This window comes from Rhineura floridana, chromosome 1, assembly GCF_030035675.1.
Source record: "Rhineura floridana isolate rRhiFlo1 chromosome 1, rRhiFlo1.hap2, whole genome shotgun sequence".
Classification (NCBI taxonomy): Eukaryota; Metazoa; Chordata; class Lepidosauria; order Squamata; family Rhineuridae; genus Rhineura; species Rhineura floridana.
In genome coordinates, this window is record NC_084480.1 from 220,280,097 (window position 1) to 220,302,077 (window position 21,981).

The window sequence follows — 21,981 nt, forward strand, 5'->3', positions numbered from 1 at the left end:
CTTTATTTCTATATGCTTGCATATCTGGAAATTTATGAATGAGCAATCATTCTTAGTATGTTACTTCAATTATCCCAGCAGCTGAGTAGTGGTGAACAGCTTGGTTGGATTCAATTAGCTGACTCGTGCGTGTGTGCGTGCATGCGTGCGTGCGTGTGAGAGAGAGAGATATATAAATAAAATGTGCCACCTAGACGCTCTGTTATAATCTTCTCATTTGGGGAAGTGTTTTAATTGGAATAACAACTATTATGATTTCAAAGACTCTGGAGAATTCAACTAACTCTGAGAACTTCCTTTTCAGAAGAATGCAATGTACTTCCATTCCAGTTTGAAAATCATTATTGTCTACAATTGTATACCTTTTTTAGCAACTTATTATTTTACTGATTTTTCATAACCAATAACACAGAAAACATGAAACAAAACTCCCTCTCCCTCCTGGCAAATAATATAAATAATTACAATTACCCTCACCCTTCCTAACTGCTCATTTTGGCTTACATTCCCCCCCAAAGACCTTGTACTTAAATATTCAGAAAACAACATTATTTCAGAAAATGGCAGGAAAGGCAAACTGAACAAGATACATGTCATCATTTTAAAAACTAAAATCTTGGGTATTTTAAAACATTACTTTTATTAAATATTTTCAGCTGTTCATATCAATAGGTTCTCACAATCAAAATAAAAGAAATAAGAAGCCATATTAATTGATACACATTCAGCACATACATGAGCAGAGTATTTTGGATTATGATGGTTGAAGTATACAAATTATAGAAAGAGTAAAATGGAATTATTGGTGTCTATTCTCAACTCCTCAAGGAAAAATGAACACTGATTTAAAAACCTTTGCATCCTGATGGGATAGTTTCCTTCTCTTTTAGAGATACAATATCCAAGTCTAGCCAGAAACACTCACCAGAAGCCTAGATGCTGTATTCTGCACCAGATGCGGCTTCTGAATTGTATTCAAGGGCAGCCCCACATAGAAAACATTGCACTAGTCCAGTCTGGGAGTTACCAGAGCGTGGATCACTGTGGCCAAGCTACCTCTGTTCAGGAAGAGCCATAGCTGGCATATCGGCTGTAGCTGGAAACAGACACTCCTAGCCACCAAGGCCATTTGGGCCTCAAGTGCCATTGATCGATTAAGGAATAACCCCAGGTTACACACCTGCTCTTTCCAGAGGAGTGCAACCCCACCCAGAACTGGCCATCTCCCTACTAGAAATAAACTTATTTATTTATTCCTTTTATTTAATCACCCCATGACCAGAGTTTATCTTGGTAACAAACAAAACAATTTTATAATCACAAAATCAAATAAATCAATTAAATAGTTTATAATAATGCAAACCCATACTTCTAGGCAGTACTAGAAAAAGCCAATGACTGAAAAGTGTATGTGTATCCTATTATTATTTTTGTAGGAAAGTCAAAGTAGCATAGGGAAACAATTATTCAGTAACTGTGGCAGTATATTCATTTCACTTTCTCATAGGATATAGAAGGGATTAAGCTTTAGTAGGCAGGCACTTATCATCAACTCTGTTGACTGCATAGTGATTTCCTCTTAATTCAGATTCTTTTTGCATCGTGCCAAGAAAGACTTCCAGTCAGGAGGTGTCAGAGGAAGTTTTATTTGGAAATGATTCCAAAACCTTTAAAAATGTAAGAAAAATAAAAATAAAAATAGAGTTATTCATAGAAGGACAGTAGCTACATGAAACTTGGGTTAACTTATTTACTATGTCCCAGACGACAGGCTTGAGGACCCCACATGAACTTGGGGGAGGGCTGTACCTCAGGGGATGAGCACCTGCTTTACATGCCAAAGGTCCCAGGTTCAGCCCCTATCATCTCCAAACACCCTGGAGAACTGGTGCCAATTACTATATAGCAGGCTGGCCAACATAGTGCTCTCCAAATGTTACTGCACCAAAATTCCCATAATCCCTGCCCATTGGCCATGCTAGTTGAGGATGAAGGGAGTTGCAGTCCCACAACAACTGGAGTCACTATGTTGGCTACTTCTCCTGTACAGTGTAGCTGATCCTGAACTCAGTGAAACAATGGTGTGGCTCAGTATATGGCAGCTTCCAAAGCCTGGTTCCATGGTGAGCTAGTAACACATGAGATTATGAGACCTTACAGCTTCTCAGTAGCAATGTGTCAGCATAGGGGCACTTTGGTTATTGGGGTTTTTTACATCTTATCCTTGTGCAGATCACCACCAAGAAGCTGCATGGTCCTGTCAGTACATATGTTACTTTCTTCATATAGTCACAATAACCACAGCTATTGGAGGGATTTTAGCATGTGTGAACTGAGGATAATCACAGGGACTGAAACAGGAATACAAAATTCATAAGACAGTATGTTTTATTGCAGCAAAAATATGCAAGCTTCAGGTTACACAGAGCAGTAGGCAAAACGGAAAGCAACTAATTCAGAACAATATTTGCACTGACTTTTGTTTACAGATGGTAGATACTTTGGTCACTTTAAGATAACTGCTGTCAAGGCTGAGCTGTGGATAGTCTAACATGAGACAAGAACCGTAGTTGGGACTGAAGAATTAAGTCAAAGCCAAAAGACAAACTAGGAGCAAGAAGCAAGACAAGAGACAGGACTAAAGAGCAAGATAGGATCAAAGGACAGTGAAACAGGCAAGAATTCAGGGAGCATTTGTTGCTGAAGCAAGACGTAAGTAGAACAGGAAGCCCTCTAAAATTCCTTCCTGTCGAGGAGGATCCAATAGCCTACCTGGGTGGATGGGGTCAGTCGAAGGCCTGAGCATAATGAACTGCCTTTGCAGAGGCTCCACAGCTCACCACACCAGGCAGCCACGCACAAACCCAAGGCTCCCAAGCAGTGGCGTCACTAGAGTTGGTGTCACCCAGTGCGGGAGGGAGAGAGGGGTGTGGTGCCAGGAGACAAGGAGTGTTCTTTCTCCCTCCCTCCCTGCCCCCCCACTCTTTTAATCTCTCTCACACAGACCTACCCGGGCAGGCCAGTGCGGGTATCCCTTCATCTTGGCGAAGATGAGGTCTCCGGCCTTGAAGCCGTGCAGCATCTCAGCAGGCGGCAAGTGGTGAGCAGGCCCCAGCCAGGCCTCAGGCTTCACCAGGCAACCAGGAGGGGGCGTGGACGCCAGCCTCGCAGGGGGAGGGAAGGGAGGCCGAACGTAAAATGGGAGGGCGCAGCTGACTGGCCCCGCAGACTGCCTCTCCTCTGGGGGCGGGCCCTCATGGCTTATTGGCTGGGGGCAGGGGGTCACTTATCTCTCTCCCCCTCTCTGACGTGCCCTTCGTCGTTGCTGCTGCTGCTTCTCTGGGTCCCTGCAACTGCCCCGCTTCCCAGTGCCTAGGGGCGGGGCGGCTCTGGGTGTCACCCCCTCGGATGGTGTCACCCGGTCCGGTCTGCACCCCCCGCACCCTCCTAGTGATGCCACTGCTCCCATGGTCAAGACCTGGCAGCTCTGGGCAGTTCTCAAATCAAAATTTGATACAAAAAGAACAATACATTGACAGATGAAGTTTACAAATGTCTAATGACCCCAATATTTGTCTAATGTCTAATGACCCCAAGAGACCTTTGTATTTATCAAGATAAATAGAATGTAATTCTCAAGACTTTTTCTTTAGTATTTGTATGTCTTATGTGAAGACAACAGTGATCTATGAGGCTTTCAGAAATACTGGTATGCAGTTTATATAGACCCAGGTGTGTTAATTAGAAGTAAATCTAATTAGATTGTGTAATTATTGGTTGCAGAAAGAGACAGAATAGATAAATATATGCTTAAGTAACATGCTTTCTAGATCATGTGATAGTTGCTCAGTCTCACTTTAAAAATGATCTTGCTTTGAACATTTCTACTCCTCCCATTGCTTAAAAAAGCACAAACATCCATGGAATTTCAGACTAGAGATGATATAATAAAGTCACAGCTTCTTCTCTATATTTCGTGTACAGATAACTGTTATAAAGGATAAAGTCAACTGATGCAACATGGGCTTTTAGTCACAATAGAATCCATTTCTTAGGCAGAGGCACTGAATACTCAGTGGAGGCTGGTCAATTGGGGCTACCGGGGCACAGCCCTCCCAAGTAATTTTTTTAATCCCCTCTCCCCAAAATCTCAAAGCAACACACTCTTTCTTGTGCCACACATATTTTATACTTCTATCTGAACTAAGAGAAGCTCTGCAAACATTTATGTCAATCTACTGTTCTCTGGCCAATCAGCTTCTTGTTCTCTGGCCAATCAGCTGTCTGCAATACTCAGCCAATCATAATCCTAAAGTGTTGCTGTGGCAAAGAGGTCCCTCCCTTTGGTCTTCCTGCTTGTCAGCTCTCTTAAAAGGCTCCCACTCCATCTGTTGTTATGAGGCCCATCTAACATACCCACTATAGCAAACTAGGGAGGAGTTTAGACTGCTTCAGGAACAGAGCACTTGGTAGTCTTAGCCTATGTCAGAATCACATATAGGCATACCCCGCTTTAACGTTCGCCATGGGACCGGAGAATATACTTTTGGTGAAGCAATTGTCTTCACTTGTACTGCACGCAATCACCACTAGATGGCAGTGGCATCATGCCAATAAAGTGTACATTATTGCGAAGCACACGAACGTTAAGCGGGGTATGGGGATGTATGGAGCATGTACGTTATAGCGAAGCAACTTTAAGTGAAGCAACGTTAAGGGGGGTATGCCTGTATTGGTTCTGGGCATGCTTAGGTATATCTAGATATATCAGTGAAGGAGTGGTGGTAAACTACTGTAAAAGCAGGTTTGATTTCTTCATAGGCTGGACTGGGCTCTATTTGTTTTAGGGAGTTGGGAAGGGAGAGAAGATTCTTCTTGATGGCAAACTGCCCCAAAAATGGACTGGGTTAGAGTGGACCTTTTCTTAATCCATTTTTATTCATTTAAAGTACTGGAAAATCTGAAATGGGTTTGATAATTAATCCGCATAGAGATAAGAGCAAGAACTTATTTTAATTGTTTTAATTAAAAGAAAAAGCTTAGGAGTACTTTGAAGAAGACCAGATGTTTATTTTCTTTCTGAACCCAAAGCTGTGTCTTTCATTATGAAGGCTGGGGCAGAAGAGACCAGGAGAGTAGTTGATAACACAGATATCCTGGCATTGGTAATCTAATTAGCAGGGCATGTGTGAGGTTGTTACACACTTCCAGCCCCAATCTCACTTTGAGTGGAGAGGTTGAACCTGTGCAAATGTGGCTATCAAAAGGAGAATTTTGACACCTTGGAGCCATCAGCCCTTGTAACAGATACTATTTTAGACTTCTGTTTGTGTTTCTACAGCCTGCTAGCCAGCAATGTTGAGACTTTACCTCCAAACTGATAATATTTCAAAATCCATTCAGATCAGAGTTTGTGAGATAATATACATCACTTTATTCTTCTTCTAATCCAGACCTGGGCCATATTAAACAATACTTAGAAGCAGTGGGCCTCCCAAAGCTGGATGCAGATGTTAGACAAATTTTGAATCGCCCCATATCATTAGCAGAAATAACAGACAGAATTAAAAATCTCAAAAATAATAAATCTCCTGGGCCTGGGTTTATTTTATAAACAATTTAAGGAAATTTTAGCCCCAGAATTGCAAAACTTACATAATGATATTCTGAATGGAGATCCCCTTCCGGAGACACTGTCGTATGGTGGTTATACCTAAGCCATTTAAAAACCCGGCTAAGGTGGAAAGCTATAGGACAATATCGTTACTGAATCAGGATTATAAATTGTTCACCTCAGTGCTGGTTAATCAATTAAAGCTTTAAAAAGAAGCCACAGACCTGAACAGGGTGGTTTATAATAGATGCTATTGGAGGTCGCTAATTCATAGGGTCGCCATAAGTTGTAATCAACTTGAAGGCATACAACAACAACAAATATGTTCCTACATTCACCCTGATCAAGCAGGTTTTGTCCCTCAGTGCCAGATATCTGACCCTATTCGTAAATGTCTTAACATTATTAATGTAAAAATTCTAACACTCCTTTGGCAATTTTGGCTCTTGACCCATAGAACAGCTTGAACTTAGAACAGCTCTGCAGGATATTTCTTTGTCTTGGCTACAATGGAGACAGCTTTCATCCTTTTTAAACAAGGAGGATGTTAAACTCTCAGCACTGAGGACACTATCTGAGTGGGAACACAATTTGATCTCTAATAGGGTGGATAATGAAGAACAGATATCCATGTTACATAAAATCTTATCAGATATTGATGCTGGCACTACATAGAACATGAAAGGCATGTGGGAATGGGATTTGGGTTGTGCGACTGAAGACACAGTGTGGACAGGACCGCCATTAAACTATGGACAGGACCTCCATTCAAAACCATCTTTGCCCAGACTAGAAGTTTAAACCTGCAATTGATCCATAGGTGGTACATGACCCCTCAAAAACGACCACATATTCATCAAGCTAGTTCTAATCTTTGTTGGAGGGGATATGGTGAAATAGGGTTATACATCCATATGTGGTGGTTTTGTCTACAGGTACAAATCTTCTGGACAGAAGTCTTCTCAGAGATCCATAAAATAACACAACAAAACAGTAATGGACCCACAACTGGCATTAGTCAATGTATACACAGCACAAAACCAAAGCATAAACAAAGATTTAATCTGTCACTTTCTGTTAGCTGTCAGAACGGTATTGCAAGGGCATGGAAAGATCTTAAAGGAATTAATTTAAATGCATGGTATTCCCAAGTTTGGAAGATAGTTCTTTTAGGAAAATTAATGGACAAAAGAAGATTAGCAAATGGTCTAAAAACTAAAGATGGATTTCTTCCAGTTTGGTCTGATTTTAGTAGATACACAAATTACAGTCAAAATAATAGGTCTCCTCCAACAGCATAAGTGGATGGCATAATCTTCATAAAATCCAAATGTAAGACTTTATTTGAGAGACAGAAGAAAAAGGACTAGGCTAGATTAATTTAACACAAATTATAATAGTCTTTATATTATTTATTTTACTAGCCTGGATCTTCTGTATAATCATTAGATCGATCTATGCCTTTCTGTGAGCATTATATCAGACTGAGATCTTTCATTCTGATGTTAATGATGTATGTAATATAGAGAAAGCCTAAGTTGTTATTAGATAGTGTAATGTCAGCCTGAGATACAAGGGATTTTGGTACAATAGATGTAGAATTTGTTTGTGACTTTAGGTATTGGAAGCTATTTTTGTTATTTATCTTCTCCATGTAAATGTAACTTTTTGTAAATTAGAGTAAATTCAAAAAAAAGGAGAAGCAATTTTGAGTTAAGCAAATCCCTGCTTTTAAAAAAACCAAGAGACTTAAATATACTTTGTGTGAACGTCTGGATACTGTGGAATACTGGAGAAACTTATGGAACATCCTGCTACAGTGTTCAGACCTGATCATATGGTGTGAAAGACTCCTTTCTCTAACATTTTGGCTTCTTGTTTTTCCCCACCTACCATATGTTTTTCTCTGAGTGACAGGAACTTACAGTTTACACGATTGGTTTTATTTTTATAAAAAGAAACTCTGGAGATCTTTAGGCAATAACTATTATCCATGATACTGCTGTGACAGCAGCCGGAATCCCTTCTGAACCAAAGAAGACTCTTTACAGTTTAGTTAGGTGCTAGTATGCAAAACTGGAATGCTTAAGTATCCATACTATGTTTGCAAGGGAGGAGGATGGGGAGAAAACCAAAACTTGTCCACTCCCCCATGACCTCACTGGCCACACTCCCATAGCAGCCCTATCTGGTCTAGTGGGCACCAGCCACCACTGGGAATACTGTAATCATTGGGGCTATGCCAGTTGATACCAGCTTAATTATTTGCACCTAGATGTATGCTTTCAAGGAGTATTTTCGAAAGAACTTGTGACTGAATATGATGACTGGCAACAACAGAAATAAATGAACTTACTGATGATGATATATGTCAGGGTCACGTTGTAGCCTGGTTTGGAATCCTATATACAAATCATCCCAGAGTAATCCTTGTTTCACCACATGCCTCATAACGCTAACTCTGGCTTTTATCTGCAGTGAAACACAAAGCAACCACATATACAAGTTAACTAAAATCTAGCATCAATTATTTTTCATATGTGATGAGTTCGCGAGGCACTTCCAGGATAAGATTGCATGCATTCGCCGGGACTTAGACTCCAATATTATGGCAGTGGGATCTAATGAAGCATCCAGAACACGGTCTTGTCCTTGTTTATTGGATGAGTTTCAGTCTGTACAGCTTGAGGATGTTGACAAGATCCTTGGACTGGTGCGGGCGACCACATCTGTGCTGGACCCTTGCCCCTCTTGGCTGGTGAAAGCTGGCAGGACCGGAACCGCTGGCTGGGCCAAGGAGATAATAAACGCCTCTCTGAGAGAGGGAGTGGTCCCTGACTGCCTAAAAGAGGCGGTTGTGAGACCGCTCCTGAAGAAACCCTCTTTGGACCCAGATAACCTGAACAATTATAGACCTGTGGCGAATGTTCCATTCCTGGGCAAGGTGCTAGAACGGGTGGTTGCCGGCCAGCTCCAGGGGCTCTTGGATGACACTGATTATCTTGATCCATTTCAATCCGGTTTCAGGCCCGGTTTTGGCACCGAAACAGCCTTGGTCGCCCTGTATGATGACCTTTGTCGGGAGAGGGACAGGGGGAGTGTGACTCTGTTGATTCTCCTTGATCTCTCAGCTGCTTTTGATACCATCGACCATGGTATCCTTCTGGGAAGACTCACGGAGTTGGGAGTTGGGGGTACTGCTTGGCAGTGGCTCCGCTCCTACTTGGTGGGTCGCCACCAGAAGGTAGTGCTTGGGGAACACTGCTCGATGCCCTGGACTCTCCATTGTGGAGTCCCGCAGGGATCGGTACTGTCCCCCATGCTTTTCAACATCTACATGAAGCCGCTGGATGCGTTCATCAGGAGTTTTGGGGTGTGTTGCCATCAGTACACTGATGACACGCAGCTCTATTTCTCCTTTTCATCCTCTTCAGGTGAGGCTGTTAATGTGCTAAACCGCTGCCTGGCCACGATAATGGACTGGATGGGAGCTAACAGACTGAAGCTCAATCCAGACAAGACCGAGACGCTGTTGGTGAGTGCCTTCTCTGCCCAGATGGAGGATGTTCATCCTGTTCTTGATGGGGTTACACTCCCCTTGAAGGAACAGGTGCGTAGCTTGGGGGTTCTTTTTGATCCTTCCTTGTCACTTGAGGCCCAGGTGGCCTTGGTGGCACGGAATGCTTTCTACCATCTTCGCCTGGTAGCCCAGCTACGTCCCTATCTGGACAGTGACGACCTCGCCTCAGTTGTTCATGCTCTTGTAACTTCTAGACTGGACTACTGCAATGCGCTCTACGTTGGGCTGCCCTTGAAGACTGTTCGGAAACTACAACTAGTCCAGAATGCAGCGGCCAGATTGCTGACGCAGACCAGAAGGTCCGCTCATATAACACCTGTTCTGGCCCGTCTGCACTGGCTTCCTATTTGTTTCCGGGCTAGATTCAAAGTGCTGGTTTTGACCTATAAAGCCCTACACGGCATGGGACCGCAATACCTGGTGGACCGCCTCTCCCAATATGAACCTACCCGGACACTGCGCTCAACATCTAAGGCCCTCCTCTGAGTGCCATCCCATCGAGAAGCTTGGAGGGTGGTGACTAGAACCAGGGCCTTTTCTGTGGTGGCCCCCGAACTGTGGAACAGCTTCCCCGATGAGGTGCGCCTGGCGCCGACGCTACTATCTTTTTGGCGCCAGGTGAAAACCTTTTTATACTCCCAGGCATTTTAATGTGTGTTTTAATGGTATTTTCATCATTATTTGTATTTTTGGATGTTGTTTGGTTCTTTTATTGTTTGTTTGTTTTGTTTTCTTGATTTATTGTATCTATTGTATTTATATATTGCTTGTTTTTTATCTTTTTGTACACCGCCCAGAGAGCCTTTGGGCTTAGGGCGGTATATAAATAAAATAAAATAAATAAATAAAATAAATATATAGTTAAGCACTAGCCAGAATCCAAATACCAACTTTAGCCTTCTCTTCTTTCTTGAAACAGGAGACCCTCTTATCATAAACAGGTTTTGAAAGTCTCCTCAATTTTAAAGACAATTTGCCAGGGAGTGGTGGTGCTGGGGACACTGCTGTTTAAGAAGCACAAGTTCAAAAAGCCCCTTGGCACACAAAACTAGCTGTGTGATTCTTTGGATGCCAGGCAATCCTTCTATTCTGGAAGATGGCCATGAAATAGCCATATTGGCCTGATTAACACATATCACTGAGCCATGGCTTATTTAGCTTAACTATAGTTTGTTTAGATATGCAACTCCAACCCAGCAGACTAACCATGGGTTATATTCTGACAACAAACCATTATGGGAAACCATAGTTTGCTGTTGGGTTATGAACCATGGCATGCTCTAACTATGGTTTGGTGTAATGTCTGAACCCAACAATGTTGCTTAATCATGGTGTTGCTTAATCACCCCAGATGCTTGTCAAACTACTAAGCACGCGGCTACAACAGGGATGAAAACCAAGCTTTGAAGTCATGGCTTATTTGTTCATCTGTGAGACAACTCATGGCTTGCTGAACAAGCCATGGTTAAAACAAAGTATGGCTTAGCATTATGTGTGAATGCAGTTAGAATCTAATTCTGCTTTTCTGTTCTGGTGTGAACTCAATATTTGCTCATATTAAATATAAATAGACTTGACTGTTTTTCTCTCTTAGTGATACAGCCAAGAGGAAAACAGCAGGATTCTGTTCCTTTCCAACCGCCAATATTCAGTTGTTACTGTCCATATGTTCGTCCTGCTAAACCTTTCTAAGTGCTGGCTGTAAATAAAGAAAGACCAAACTGTAGTTGTTATGTTTCATAATTACAAATATATTTCCTTAACCAAAGTAAGAAACCTTCTTGTGAAGTCCCCATTTTGTGTGGGGTTAGCTAGAGCTACAAGTAGGACTCTTAATGGGCTGGGCGGAGACTTTTTAATTGTCATATTTTCAGAAAGCCTAGTCTCATGTCCTCTGTTTCCCTGCCTTTCCCCATTCTTTCTACATTGTCTGTGTCCTCCTTTTTGCCTTTTTATCTTAGCCTTTGCTCATGCCTCTTCCAGTAACTAATACAGTGTCCCTGGGGATGGTTCTTATTATACAGCCACAAGAGTGGCTGTATACTACAGTCAGCGTGGATTTTTCACATTCCGCAATGTTAAATTGAAAATACCCCCCATGCCATTCTGATGCTTCCCATAAGCTCATTTCAAAACAAAACTTTACAAAACCTATAGTCCGGAACTCAGAAATGCTTGCTTAACAACCCTCTAAATTTTCATGGTGATACACAAAACAGTCAGAGAGAATTGGGAGTTCAAAATGTAAAAAGAGAGAGAGAAAACCTACAGCCCTTTTGGACTTTTTTCTGTCAGAGTTCTCCTAATTTGTTGGAATTCATTAAAAATCAGCCATGTTCACAGAGTACCTGTAATCCTATTACTGACCTTACCCAATACTCTGACCTTCATCTTCTGTGGTTTAAAAGTTAAAAAAATGCCTGGCTGATATTTAATTAATTTAAGAAATTTTGCATTGAACTGAATGATAGTGTCAGGCATGCTCAGTAAGAACCAACTGTCAGTGTTCTAAAAGCCAGACTCCCAGTTGCTGGGCTTGCCTAATCAGGGGGCCACACCCACACCAGACTTTGATTTCACTTGAGACAGTCATGGCTTCCCCCACAGAATCCTGGGAAGTGTAGTTTGTGAAGGGTGCTGAGAGGAGACTCCTATTCCACTGACAGAGCTCCAGTGGCCTGAGTGGTTGAACAGTATGCTGCTCTGACTGAAGCTCTGTGAGGGAAACAGGGCATCTCCTAGCAACTCTCTACACCCTTCAATAATTACACTTCCCATTATTCTTTGCGAGAAGACATGCCTGTTTAAAGTGAAATAAAGGTCTGGTGAGGATGTGGCCAGGGACAGCTTTGGATTAAATTTGGGTGGGAAGCTGCATGTGCCTGCTGTAGAATAAAAAGGTGGGGGAAACCCTGAAAAAGAATGATACTGTTCACAATATTTTCCTTTTGCAAAGGAAAGGGGCTTCGCCTCTGCCAGTGCCCACCCATCCAATCTCCTCCCCTCCCCTTCCTCCCCTCTCTTCCCTGCCCCTCCCCCAGGTCAGTTTCACCCATCCTAAGCATGATTGCGCAAGAGTAAATCCCACTGAACTCAATAAGCATGCAAATGATCAAACCTGACCTCCCCTCCTCCTCCCTCATATCCCCTCCCCTCTGCCCTCCCCTTCTCCCTCCCCCATGATCAGTTTTACCTATCCTAAGCATGATTGCACGGGAATATATCCCACTGAACTCAATAAGCATGCAAATGATCAGGCCTGCCCTCCCCTCCTCCATCTCCCTCCCATCACCTCCCTTTTGCCCCTTCCCCCCTTTCTTCACCCTTCCTCCCTCCCCTTCCAATACCCCTTTCCCCCTCCTCCTCCTGCTCCCCTCTTCCCCCTTCCTCTTTCCCTATACTCTCCCTTCCCCCTCCTCCCCCATGGTCAGCTTCACCTATCCTAGCCATGATTACAAATGATCAGAGCTGCCTTTCCCCTCCTTCCCCTCTCTTCTCCCTATACCTCCCTTCTTCCTCCCCTCCCCTCTTCCTTTTTCCTCCTCCCCTGCCCACTCCAGGCCTCCCTCCCCATGGTCAGTTTTACCTATCCTAAGCATGATTGCATGGGAGTAAATTCCACTGAACTCAATAAACATGCAAATAATCAAACCTGCCCTCCTCTCCCTCCTGCCTGCTCCCATTCCCCTCCTCCCCTCCCCATCCCCTGTGGTCAGTTTCATCTATCCTAAGCATGATTGCAAGACAGTAAATCCCATTGAACTCAATAAGCGTGCAAATGATCAATCCATTCTCAGCAAAGTTGCACAGGATCCCATTTCTCACCTCCCAGATTAAAAAGCAGAGAAATTAACTAATAGGCAAAAAACATTGCGATTTAAGAATGTACCTATAGGCCACAGATATTTCTATCAAACTTTGAAAAGCAGGGAAATTGGGCAGCTATAGACCTGACCTCCTCTCTGAGATATTGTACTGCCCTACAAATTTGTTTGGGTTGGTCTTTCACAGTTCAATCCACTTCCTTTGTAGCTTGGAAGAATTTGGTAACATGTGCCTCTGAGCATATGGTGAGCGGTGGCAACACCTGCAATCAGCCCAAATAACAGAAACAAGACATGTGCTGTGCTGATCTTGTTTTAGCAGGGAGGAAGCAACTATATTAAAACAGTTGATATCATTCAGACAGTCACTTTAATTATGTTTGATTTACTTTGCAACTTTAGTGAAGTTTCCTACAGTATATCGTTTTCTTTTGCTTCTGTTTCTGTGAATATGTGAAGTACAGCAACACTTTGCAAATTTACAGTAAAAAAAATCCAAAAACAATTGTGGAATAATGGCACTGACTATTCTGCAGAATAGTCTCCAATGGACATGAGGAGTTGTCTCAGTTTGCACAAGATAAAACAGTGGGAGGTGAAATATATTCTAGCAAAATTCTAGGTGTGCTCTATGTTTTTAATTGACCATGCCCACCTTTCCTTAAGCAGAGTAGTTTAAGCATAGCAGGGTGAAAACATGCATCCTGGCCAGGCCAAGATTGTTTTTCCAACAGCTAGAGTTATTGCTTAAGTAGCAACATATTGTAATCAGTCTGATTTTACATCAAACTGCAGTTTCAACTGTTAATGCACCCTAAATAGAAATAGAGCATAACCTCCAGTTTGAAACACAAAAGGCTGTCTTCATCATCATATGACATTGACCAATTAAAAGGCTTTGAAATTAATAAAAATAAATTTGACACAGATTTCTAGGATGAATAATAAGAGAAATATAATTTTCTAGCTTAGATCCTCTGTAGAAACAGTAGTAACACAGAAAAGAAGCAAAGTAAGAAAAACACCAACAAACATACAAAACTGTAATTCTCCATCTTTGGAGATGACATGTGTTGCCACCACTCACCATATGCTCAGAGGCACATGTTACCAAATTCTTCCAAGCTACAGAGGAAGTGGATTGGACTGTGAAAGACCAACCCAAATGGTGTTTGCATTTTGACCAATTTGTAGGGCAGTTCAATATCTCAGAGAGGAGGTCAGGTCTCCTGCTCCCCTGGTGCATTCACTATAGCTGCCCAATTTCCCTGCTTGTTAAAGTTTGATAGAAATATCTGTTGGCTATAAGTATGTTCTTCTTATACAGCCACAATGCAGCGGCCAGATTGGTAACAGGGACCAGACGGTCCGAACATATAAAACCAATTGTGGCCCGCTTGCATTGGCTGCCTGTATGTTTCTGAGCTCGATTCAAGGTGCTGGTTTTAACCTATAAAGCCTTACATGGCTTGGGACCACAATACCTGATGGAACGCCTCCCCCGATACGAACCCACCCATACCCTACGCTCAACATCCAAGGCCCTCCTGCGGGTGCCTACTCCGAGGGAAGCTCAGAGGGTGGCAGCAAGGGAAAGGGCCTTCTCAGTGGTGGCCCCCAAATTATGGAATGATCTCTCTGACAAGGTGAGCCTGGCACCATCACTGTTATCTTTTTGGCGCCAGGTCAAGACTTTCCTCTTCTTCCAGGCATTTTAGCATGTGTTTTTAAAATTGTTTTAAATTTTTTAAATTGTGTTTTAAATTGTTTTTAAAAGATGTGTTTTAAATTTGTATATTTGTTTTTAATGTTTTTAGTTACTGTAAACTGCCCAGAGAGCTTCGGCTATGGGGCGCTATACAAATACAATAAATAAATAGATAGATAAATATCTGTGGGCTATACGTACGTTCTTAAACCGCAAGGTTTTTTTAGTGAATTAAGCTTAGTATGACAGGAATTGAGACTTCTGTGCTGATAACAAGAACTGAGGCATAGCAACATTGGGGTCTTTAATGATAAGCACTGAAAACAGATCACAACACAGCTACAAAACTACTGAAGGGAGGTTCAGTGGTGTTATTATAAGCCAAATGCTCTGAAACAACCACAAGTCCATGAAAAGGGTCGTGTAAATAAGCTCAATGGGAATCACTTCACACAATAAGAGCCCTAATATTGTTGGGTGCACCCTAATCTCTGGGAGGAGAGAGACTTCCAGGGGTTCCAGTGCTTACCCAGGGTTTCGTTTCCTTTCAATGAAGGTCACTGGAGACTGTGGTGTCTTTGGGTTATATGGTTTTATTTACACATATATACAACCTGAGCATAAGATAGTTGTTTCATCACAGAGTGTAAATCAGGCTACTGTGTCTTTCCAGCTCTGGATGAGACTAGGCAAAGGCCTATTGTTCTTCTACCCCAGGATGATGTGTTCAGCCAGGTGAGGAGGGGAGAGGTCCACTCCTTTCTTCTGGAAGCATTGCTAGCTAGTTGTTTCTATGGCAACATGGACAAATCTTCAGTCATGCAGACTGGATGATTAACAGACTTGGCCAGGGCCATTACCTTAACAAAAACTGCTTAGACCAGTTCAGCAGGTGCCTTCTGCTACAGATTCCAATCTTACAAATACAGAATCACAGGTTTGGAAGGGACCCACAGGCATCATCCAAACCAACCACCCAATCCTATATTTTAACATAAAAAAAGCAAAATCATTGTATATTCTAAATGCTAACATGCTGAGTTAGGCACACACACCCCTTTATACAGTAGGGCCCCGCTTATACGGCGGGTTCCATTCCGGACCCCTGCCGTAAAGCGGAAATCACCGTAAAGCAGAACCCATAGACTATAATGGGGCCGTCGCGCAAAAATGACGCGAAAACATCACAAAACTTCGCAAAACAGCAAAAATCGGCTTTAAAATAGAAAATGAAAGCCGCTGCATTAGCGGAATGCCGGGAAGCGAAGCGCCGGGAAGCAGGGCCCTACTGTAGTCCAAGAAGAGATCCGTGTCAGCAGAAATAATTGAGACAAAATTGTTGGCTTTGGAGCTCTCTGTGCTCGTATAGCAACCCATATCTCACTTAGTGCACAAGACAAGCATCAGTGGAAGAAATCAGCTCCCCTCCCAGCTTCCCTTGTATAATTGACTACCAGCTTGCTGTTTGCTTTGCCAATTCTTCAACTTGTGGCTTATCCTGTCTGCTCTTTGGCAAGACACTTTGAGACTTCTGTTTAGAATTCTGTGGTGGCAAAAGAGCCTAGTTCCAATTCCTAAGTTTATAAGCACTCTTACAGCAGAAATAAAAACATGTTGTAGGCTCTGTGTACAACACAGCCTTTTCCTTCTGTGCTTTATATTTCCTTTTGGATATTTAGAAAGACAGGAAAGAATCAGGAATTCTGGTCTGGAATGAGGTACAATTTGTTAAATGATTATTTGCAATTAGCTGGCAACTCTGATCAATTACCTGGGGCATATTTGAAACTAAATAGTCACCTTTTGTACATGCTTTTTTTTTTTTTTGGAATATGTGGTTCAACTCCAACTTTTGGGTTGAGGCTGCATGGGGTTAAAAAGGGTAGCTAGAGAGGAGACCTCCTGATTGCTAGGCTAATACCTATCCTTTGATCTCCTGCTGTCTCTCCCTTCCTGCTAGACTGATATGCATAGGATGTTGACCACATCTCCTTCCTCCTTCCTTCCTTCCTTCCTTCCTTCCTTCTCTTGAGAGGGAGAGCAGACATTTTCTCTTTGTCTCTCCCTCTCCTCCAAGCATGAGGGCAAACACTAAGCTTAGTGTTTGCATCTCCAACTTAGCTAGTTAACTAGATGTAGAACTCTTTCCTATCAAGTATGTACTTCCAGAATAAAGTAGTTATTTCTTATTTTAAAGCTTAAACTCTCTGACTAATTTACAGGGAAGGTGTAATCTTTAGCAAAGATTCAAACACATAAGGGCTGACTCAGTCTCTCCATTCCCCATTTCACCACACTGCAACAGTTTTCACTCTGGCAGATGGAGTCAGAGAAAATGTACCAGAATCCTTCATCAAATCCATTGAATATATTCTTCCAAGATGGTTAACCTAGCTTTAAAAAATATTTTCTTTCACACTGACCACCTGTTGGCAGAGATGAGAGAAACAAATCTATGTTTTTTCTCCACTCCTGACATTTCCCATGATCAGTACTGTCAAACCAGACATCTGTCCAGCAGATCCAGATTGCTGTAAATCAGGGCCATTAATAGGCAATAAAATAAAATTTGGAAGAATGTGAGAAGATATACTGCAAACATGCTACTTACTTCCTCATATGGATTGTCACGGTTTGGTCTTTCTGTTGGAAATGATAAGTCCCAAAAATCCACTAAATAATTGTACCCTCCAGGCAAAGGATTGAAATCATCATCAGTTTCTATCACCTACGTATGGTATATAAACAAGACAAGGTTATAGCTTCTACTACATTGTATGTTTGTTAAACAAGTATTATGCAACCCCCAAACTATTCTTGGTGCTCTGTCGTGCAATCATATACACAGTGCTTTTTCTTTTTTCATAAGGTGCTGGTACTCATATCTTGATACAAGTGCCGTGGGTGCCAGCACAAAATGACTGCCATAGGCAGCAAAAAAAAGAGGTACCAGTACTCTTTACCAGTGAATACTGTCGCAAAAAAGCACTGCGTGTATCTACTCAGAAGCAAGGCTCACTGAATTTAATGGTGCTACTTAGCCTAATCTGAGGCATGAAGGCATCATTCCTTGAAGAAAAAGGCTTGTTGGCCTACATATTTAATATTAGAATATAGAATGATTTGCTGTGTCCAAAGCCCACCTGGTCCAGAATTCTGTTTCCAATTGGTATAAGTGAGATGTCACTGGAAAGCACGGAAACTTTGTCTGTGTGTAGACAGCCATGTTGATCTAAAAGGAGGCAGCCATTTTGCTCCCTTAGGGGAAAACAATCTAAATGGGAATACTAACACATGACCTTTGTTAGGACCAAATAAAAATCTCAACACATTGAGCTCACTGTTCTGTGATTTTTACTTGGTGCCAATAAATGTATTATATGATACTGTTCCCATTTGGGTTCAGTGAATGCCCAATGCCAACTTTCATATGCAAATGTTGTCAATCCCCAACAAACTTTGCAAATGTTCATAGACTCAAGCCTCCTGCATATTTTAATTTGCAAGACTGTAATTTGTTTTAAACTGTTTTTAATATTTTCAATATTGAATTTTAAATTGTTGTAACCCACCCTGGGACTTTAAGGTGAAGGGCAGGTAAGGTTAAGGTTAAGGTTATGCAGGTAAGGCCTGCATAACCACCATTTAATGTACATAAGTAGAGCCATTAAAATGGATGACACTTTAGCCCAGTTTGTGTCAGTTCTACGAAAGCTGCTTGGATCTTTGTGCACATTTTGCTATAAGTACTAGTAGTTGAGACCTTGGCATCATGATAAGAGTAGCAGACCTACGAGACCTTGGCATCATGATAAGTAGCGGATGAACAGCCATGAAGACAAAACAAAAGAGTATTATGTTTCGGCAAGCCAATGCTGAAGTGTGTAAAAGTGACCTGTGTAGGAAGTTGCTAATGAAGCAGGAGTCCCAATTCCATTCCCCTCCCTCCCAGATAGATTATGGTAATTCCATAGTCTACATCTTATAGGGGGTTTACCCTTCACCCACAAATGAAATAAATGGAAAATTACTGGAGCAACTGCAGGCCCTGGTCCAGTAGCTCATCGGTATAAGAGGTGTACTCTAGTCTGTTTTTGGATACTGACCCTCTGCTGACTCCCTACTCTACTCACTATTATTATTGTTGTTGTTGTTGTTATACTACTACTACTACATTTATATCCCGCCCTTCCAGCAGGAGCCCAGGGCAACAAACAAAAGCACTAAAAAAACATTCTAAAACGTCTTAAAAATATACTTTAAAATATTTTAAAACTTTAAAAACATCTTGATATTTTTTAAAAAAAAAATCTTAAAAAGAAATTCCAATACAGACACTACACACAGACTCTCTATTTTCTACTCTTCTTTTCTTCTGGCTTTGCTTTGTGAATTTTACCCAGCTGCAGACTACAAGGCTTGGTCTACTGTCTTGGATGGATAACTATGATCTAATATGGTAAGGAATGTAGAACTTTTTCATAACTGGATGAGCTAAAAATATGTTATTTTATTGATTGCTCTGTCAATGCTACACCATGAGTAAACCATTAATTTATTTCTGCACATTATATCCAATTATATCAATTGTTTTATATTGCTTTATTTTCAAATATTTTATTTTCTATAAATTCTATGAACTTTCATACTACCATTAAGCTTTGAACTGAATGATTCATTTCAGTTATGATCCTGAGTTTGGAATTAACTGATTTATGCTTTTCTTCTTGTTTCCCTGGGTTGCTGCTGAACAAATTTGAAGCTTCTTTAAGGAGTCCAGTGATTGTTAGTGCACTGGCCAGGATTTGGCATGTAATGCAGTGACCTTGATTGGATCTCCCAATTAACAGGTAACAACAGATGGTATTCAGTGCCTCCAATAAATAAGTGTATAGACCTACCTACCCTTATCACAAGGTTGTAGCCTTTAAACCCAGCCCAAACATAATATTCTTTCACCCAGGAGGGATAGAGAAATATCTCATCATCAACTGCAACTCCAAAAGCATGTGTGTATGGTTTAAAGTCCCATGATTCTTTGAAAAGTTTTGTCCCTTCTGGAGGATCTACAATTCCCAAACTAAAAGGGAGAAAGCAGAATTCATAAGTAATACAGTACTTAGGTTATTAAAGATTTCTACTGACATAAGTCCCACTGAAGTGAATGATCTGATCACAGGTAGCATTCAGCTGCCTCAGAATAATATATTCATTGTATACTTCCATATTGTCCCATTTTTTCTTTAAATTGTTAAAAATAAAATGGTTATGCAAGGAGTATATTCAATTGCTTCAGTAGAAGCAATTGCGAAAACCTATGCTTAACTCAATTCCCTGACATACTAGTTTTCTACTGCCAAGAGGGTTGCTTTCTGGGGAGTATTAAGAGTACAAGAACTAGCTTGCTAGACTAGACCAAAGGTCCCTCTGTGCAAGTTTTATGCATCCCCACTAGCCAGACAGATATATGTAGAAGGCCCCAGGTTCAATTCATTTAATCTATCATAGCTGTCTATCACATAGATGAAACAAAATTTGTTTTCTGTTGTTCCAAAGGATAGGACTTGAACAAATGGCTTCAATTTACATGAATTGGAGTTTCAACTAAAAGTTAGGAAGAGTGGACTCTCCTTCATTAGAGGTTTTTAAGCAGAGGCCATAAGCTACAAACATATCTCATGGGTTTTCATATATACTTTGTTTGCCTCTAATTTTTGGTACATTTACCCTTGAGGAATCACTTGAGCGGCCTGATGCTATTCATGTTTACTCAGAAGTAATTACCATTAATTTTAACAAGACTTACTTTCCCATAAATGTAAGTGAAATATGCTCAAGCTGTGCCACAAACACAAAACAAGTATGCACAAGGTGAGCCCAGCCACAGGACAATTGACAGCAGTCAAAATCCATGCAGAGCATATCACTCTGAGTCACAAACCAAGTCTAACCACAGATAAATAAGAAATATAAAGTGGGGGTATTCATTGTGTTATACTGAGAAATATAAGTTTTCCTGTACCTATAGAAATGCTGACAACACATGTGGAATAATGACAATGACCTTTGGTAAGTTGGCAACATTAGGTCATTGACCATTTGCTAGAAGTCAGCAAAACTGGGATAATACAATGAATGATTCAGAGGTTGCAGTTTGCTTATCTTGTAGCTTTGTGCACAGTGCAAAAGTACAGAGCTTGACTAACCCCCACCTTTGGAATGTCCATGTATTGCCAACTGCTTGGAACTCAGAGTGTATAACTACCTGTAGAATCATGACTGTTTCAGATCTCACAGACTGGCATGAGCTTCTGTGAGTTCTCCACTTGCAAGTGACAATAAAAGGCCTTGGTTGGCAATTCTGAGTCTCCGTTGTTTGATATTGGGCCTCATCCAGCGGCACGAACCTTAATTCTAGTGTAACAATTGTATCTGCTGCCCCCCCACAATATTTCAAATAAACTACACAGCAGTGTTTTTGCAAGCTTCCAAAGCAATATGGGGATAATGGATTGCATTTACATTTAACGGAAGGGGCAGTCTGGATTCAATCCATAGAATGTTGGTATAATAGATATATTCAACACCGATAGAAGAATGTTACACTTTGATTTTTATTTATATATATATAAACTAGCAAGGTACATAACAAATTGTGGAAATGTCTGAAATCTGTATAATAGCCCAGCTTTCCACTAAAACTTTGAAACATAATGGGAGAGGACAGAAGGCTAATCCACTTTGTGCTGATGTCACAATGGCCCCTAACGTTGCATTGCAAAAGCCCTTTCCTAACTGCTGTTCATAGGGAAATGGGGTATTGGGGTAATTCTCTCCCAGATGAAAGGTCATACACTTCCCAAACTCAATCTGTAATCTTCCTCTCCCTTCTCAACTTTCTGACGGTACTTCTCCTGCCCACGCCAGTAAAACAGTTGGTTAACAGACATGTTTGCATACACACTTTTGAAACATTATTATATAAGATCAATAAATAGATAATTTTAAGTAAATTAGAATTACCCGTCTGTTGGATCTCTGAGCATCCTTGCTAAATCCAGTGTGGCTCCAGGTTTTGGTGTCCATGTTGAAACTTCACCAGATTTTTTTTTAATTAGTGTATTCAACTCATCTGGGTCATTTTTAAGGTTTGTTTCTTTGATGTAACTAGGTTAAGGAAAGACACAATTGGCTGTTTTCATGGGAGACACAAAACCATGAGTGGAAGGAAAATACACACTAGCATTGTTCAGTT

The 21,981-nt window shown here is 41.3% G+C and overlaps 1 protein-coding gene and 1 long non-coding RNA gene across 10 annotated transcripts in view; one reads left to right on the forward strand and one right to left on the reverse strand.

The window, feature by feature from the left end:
• Window positions 1–699: 699 nt before the first annotated feature.
• LOC133368967 (cytidine monophosphate-N-acetylneuraminic acid hydroxylase-like) overlaps window positions 700–21,981 on the reverse strand; it is a 149,707-nt gene continuing 128,425 nt past the window's right edge. For 5 of the 6 annotated variants that reach the window (XM_061593741.1, XM_061593723.1, XM_061593713.1 and 2 more), the window contains 5 exons: window positions 21,750–21,893; window positions 19,632–19,806; window positions 17,338–17,454; window positions 7,971–8,086; window positions 703–1,667 (listed from right to left, as the gene is read on the reverse strand). In XM_061593741.1, the coding sequence (XP_061449725.1) occupies window positions 1,580–1,667; window positions 7,971–8,086; window positions 17,338–17,454; window positions 19,632–19,806; window positions 21,750–21,893 (640 nt within the window). In that variant the 3' untranslated portion in view covers window positions 703–1,579. Of the gene's footprint in view, window positions 1,668–7,970; window positions 8,087–17,337; window positions 17,455–19,631; window positions 19,807–21,749; window positions 21,894–21,981 lie in introns of all 6 variants that reach the window. The other variant, XM_061593732.1, reaches the window with a different exon arrangement.
• Window positions 2,535–21,981, forward strand: part of LOC133368998 (uncharacterized) — a 33,156-nt gene continuing 13,709 nt past the window's right edge. Inside the window, exons 1-4 of one of the 4 annotated variants that reach the window (XR_009758803.1) lie at window positions 2,535–2,712; window positions 3,005–3,100; window positions 19,130–19,185; window positions 19,489–19,576. This is a non-coding gene — a long non-coding RNA (uncharacterized LOC133368998). The remainder of the gene's footprint in view (window positions 2,713–3,004; window positions 3,101–19,129; window positions 19,186–19,488; window positions 19,577–21,981) is intronic. The other 3 variants (XR_009758802.1, XR_009758805.1, XR_009758804.1) reach the window with 3 other exon arrangements.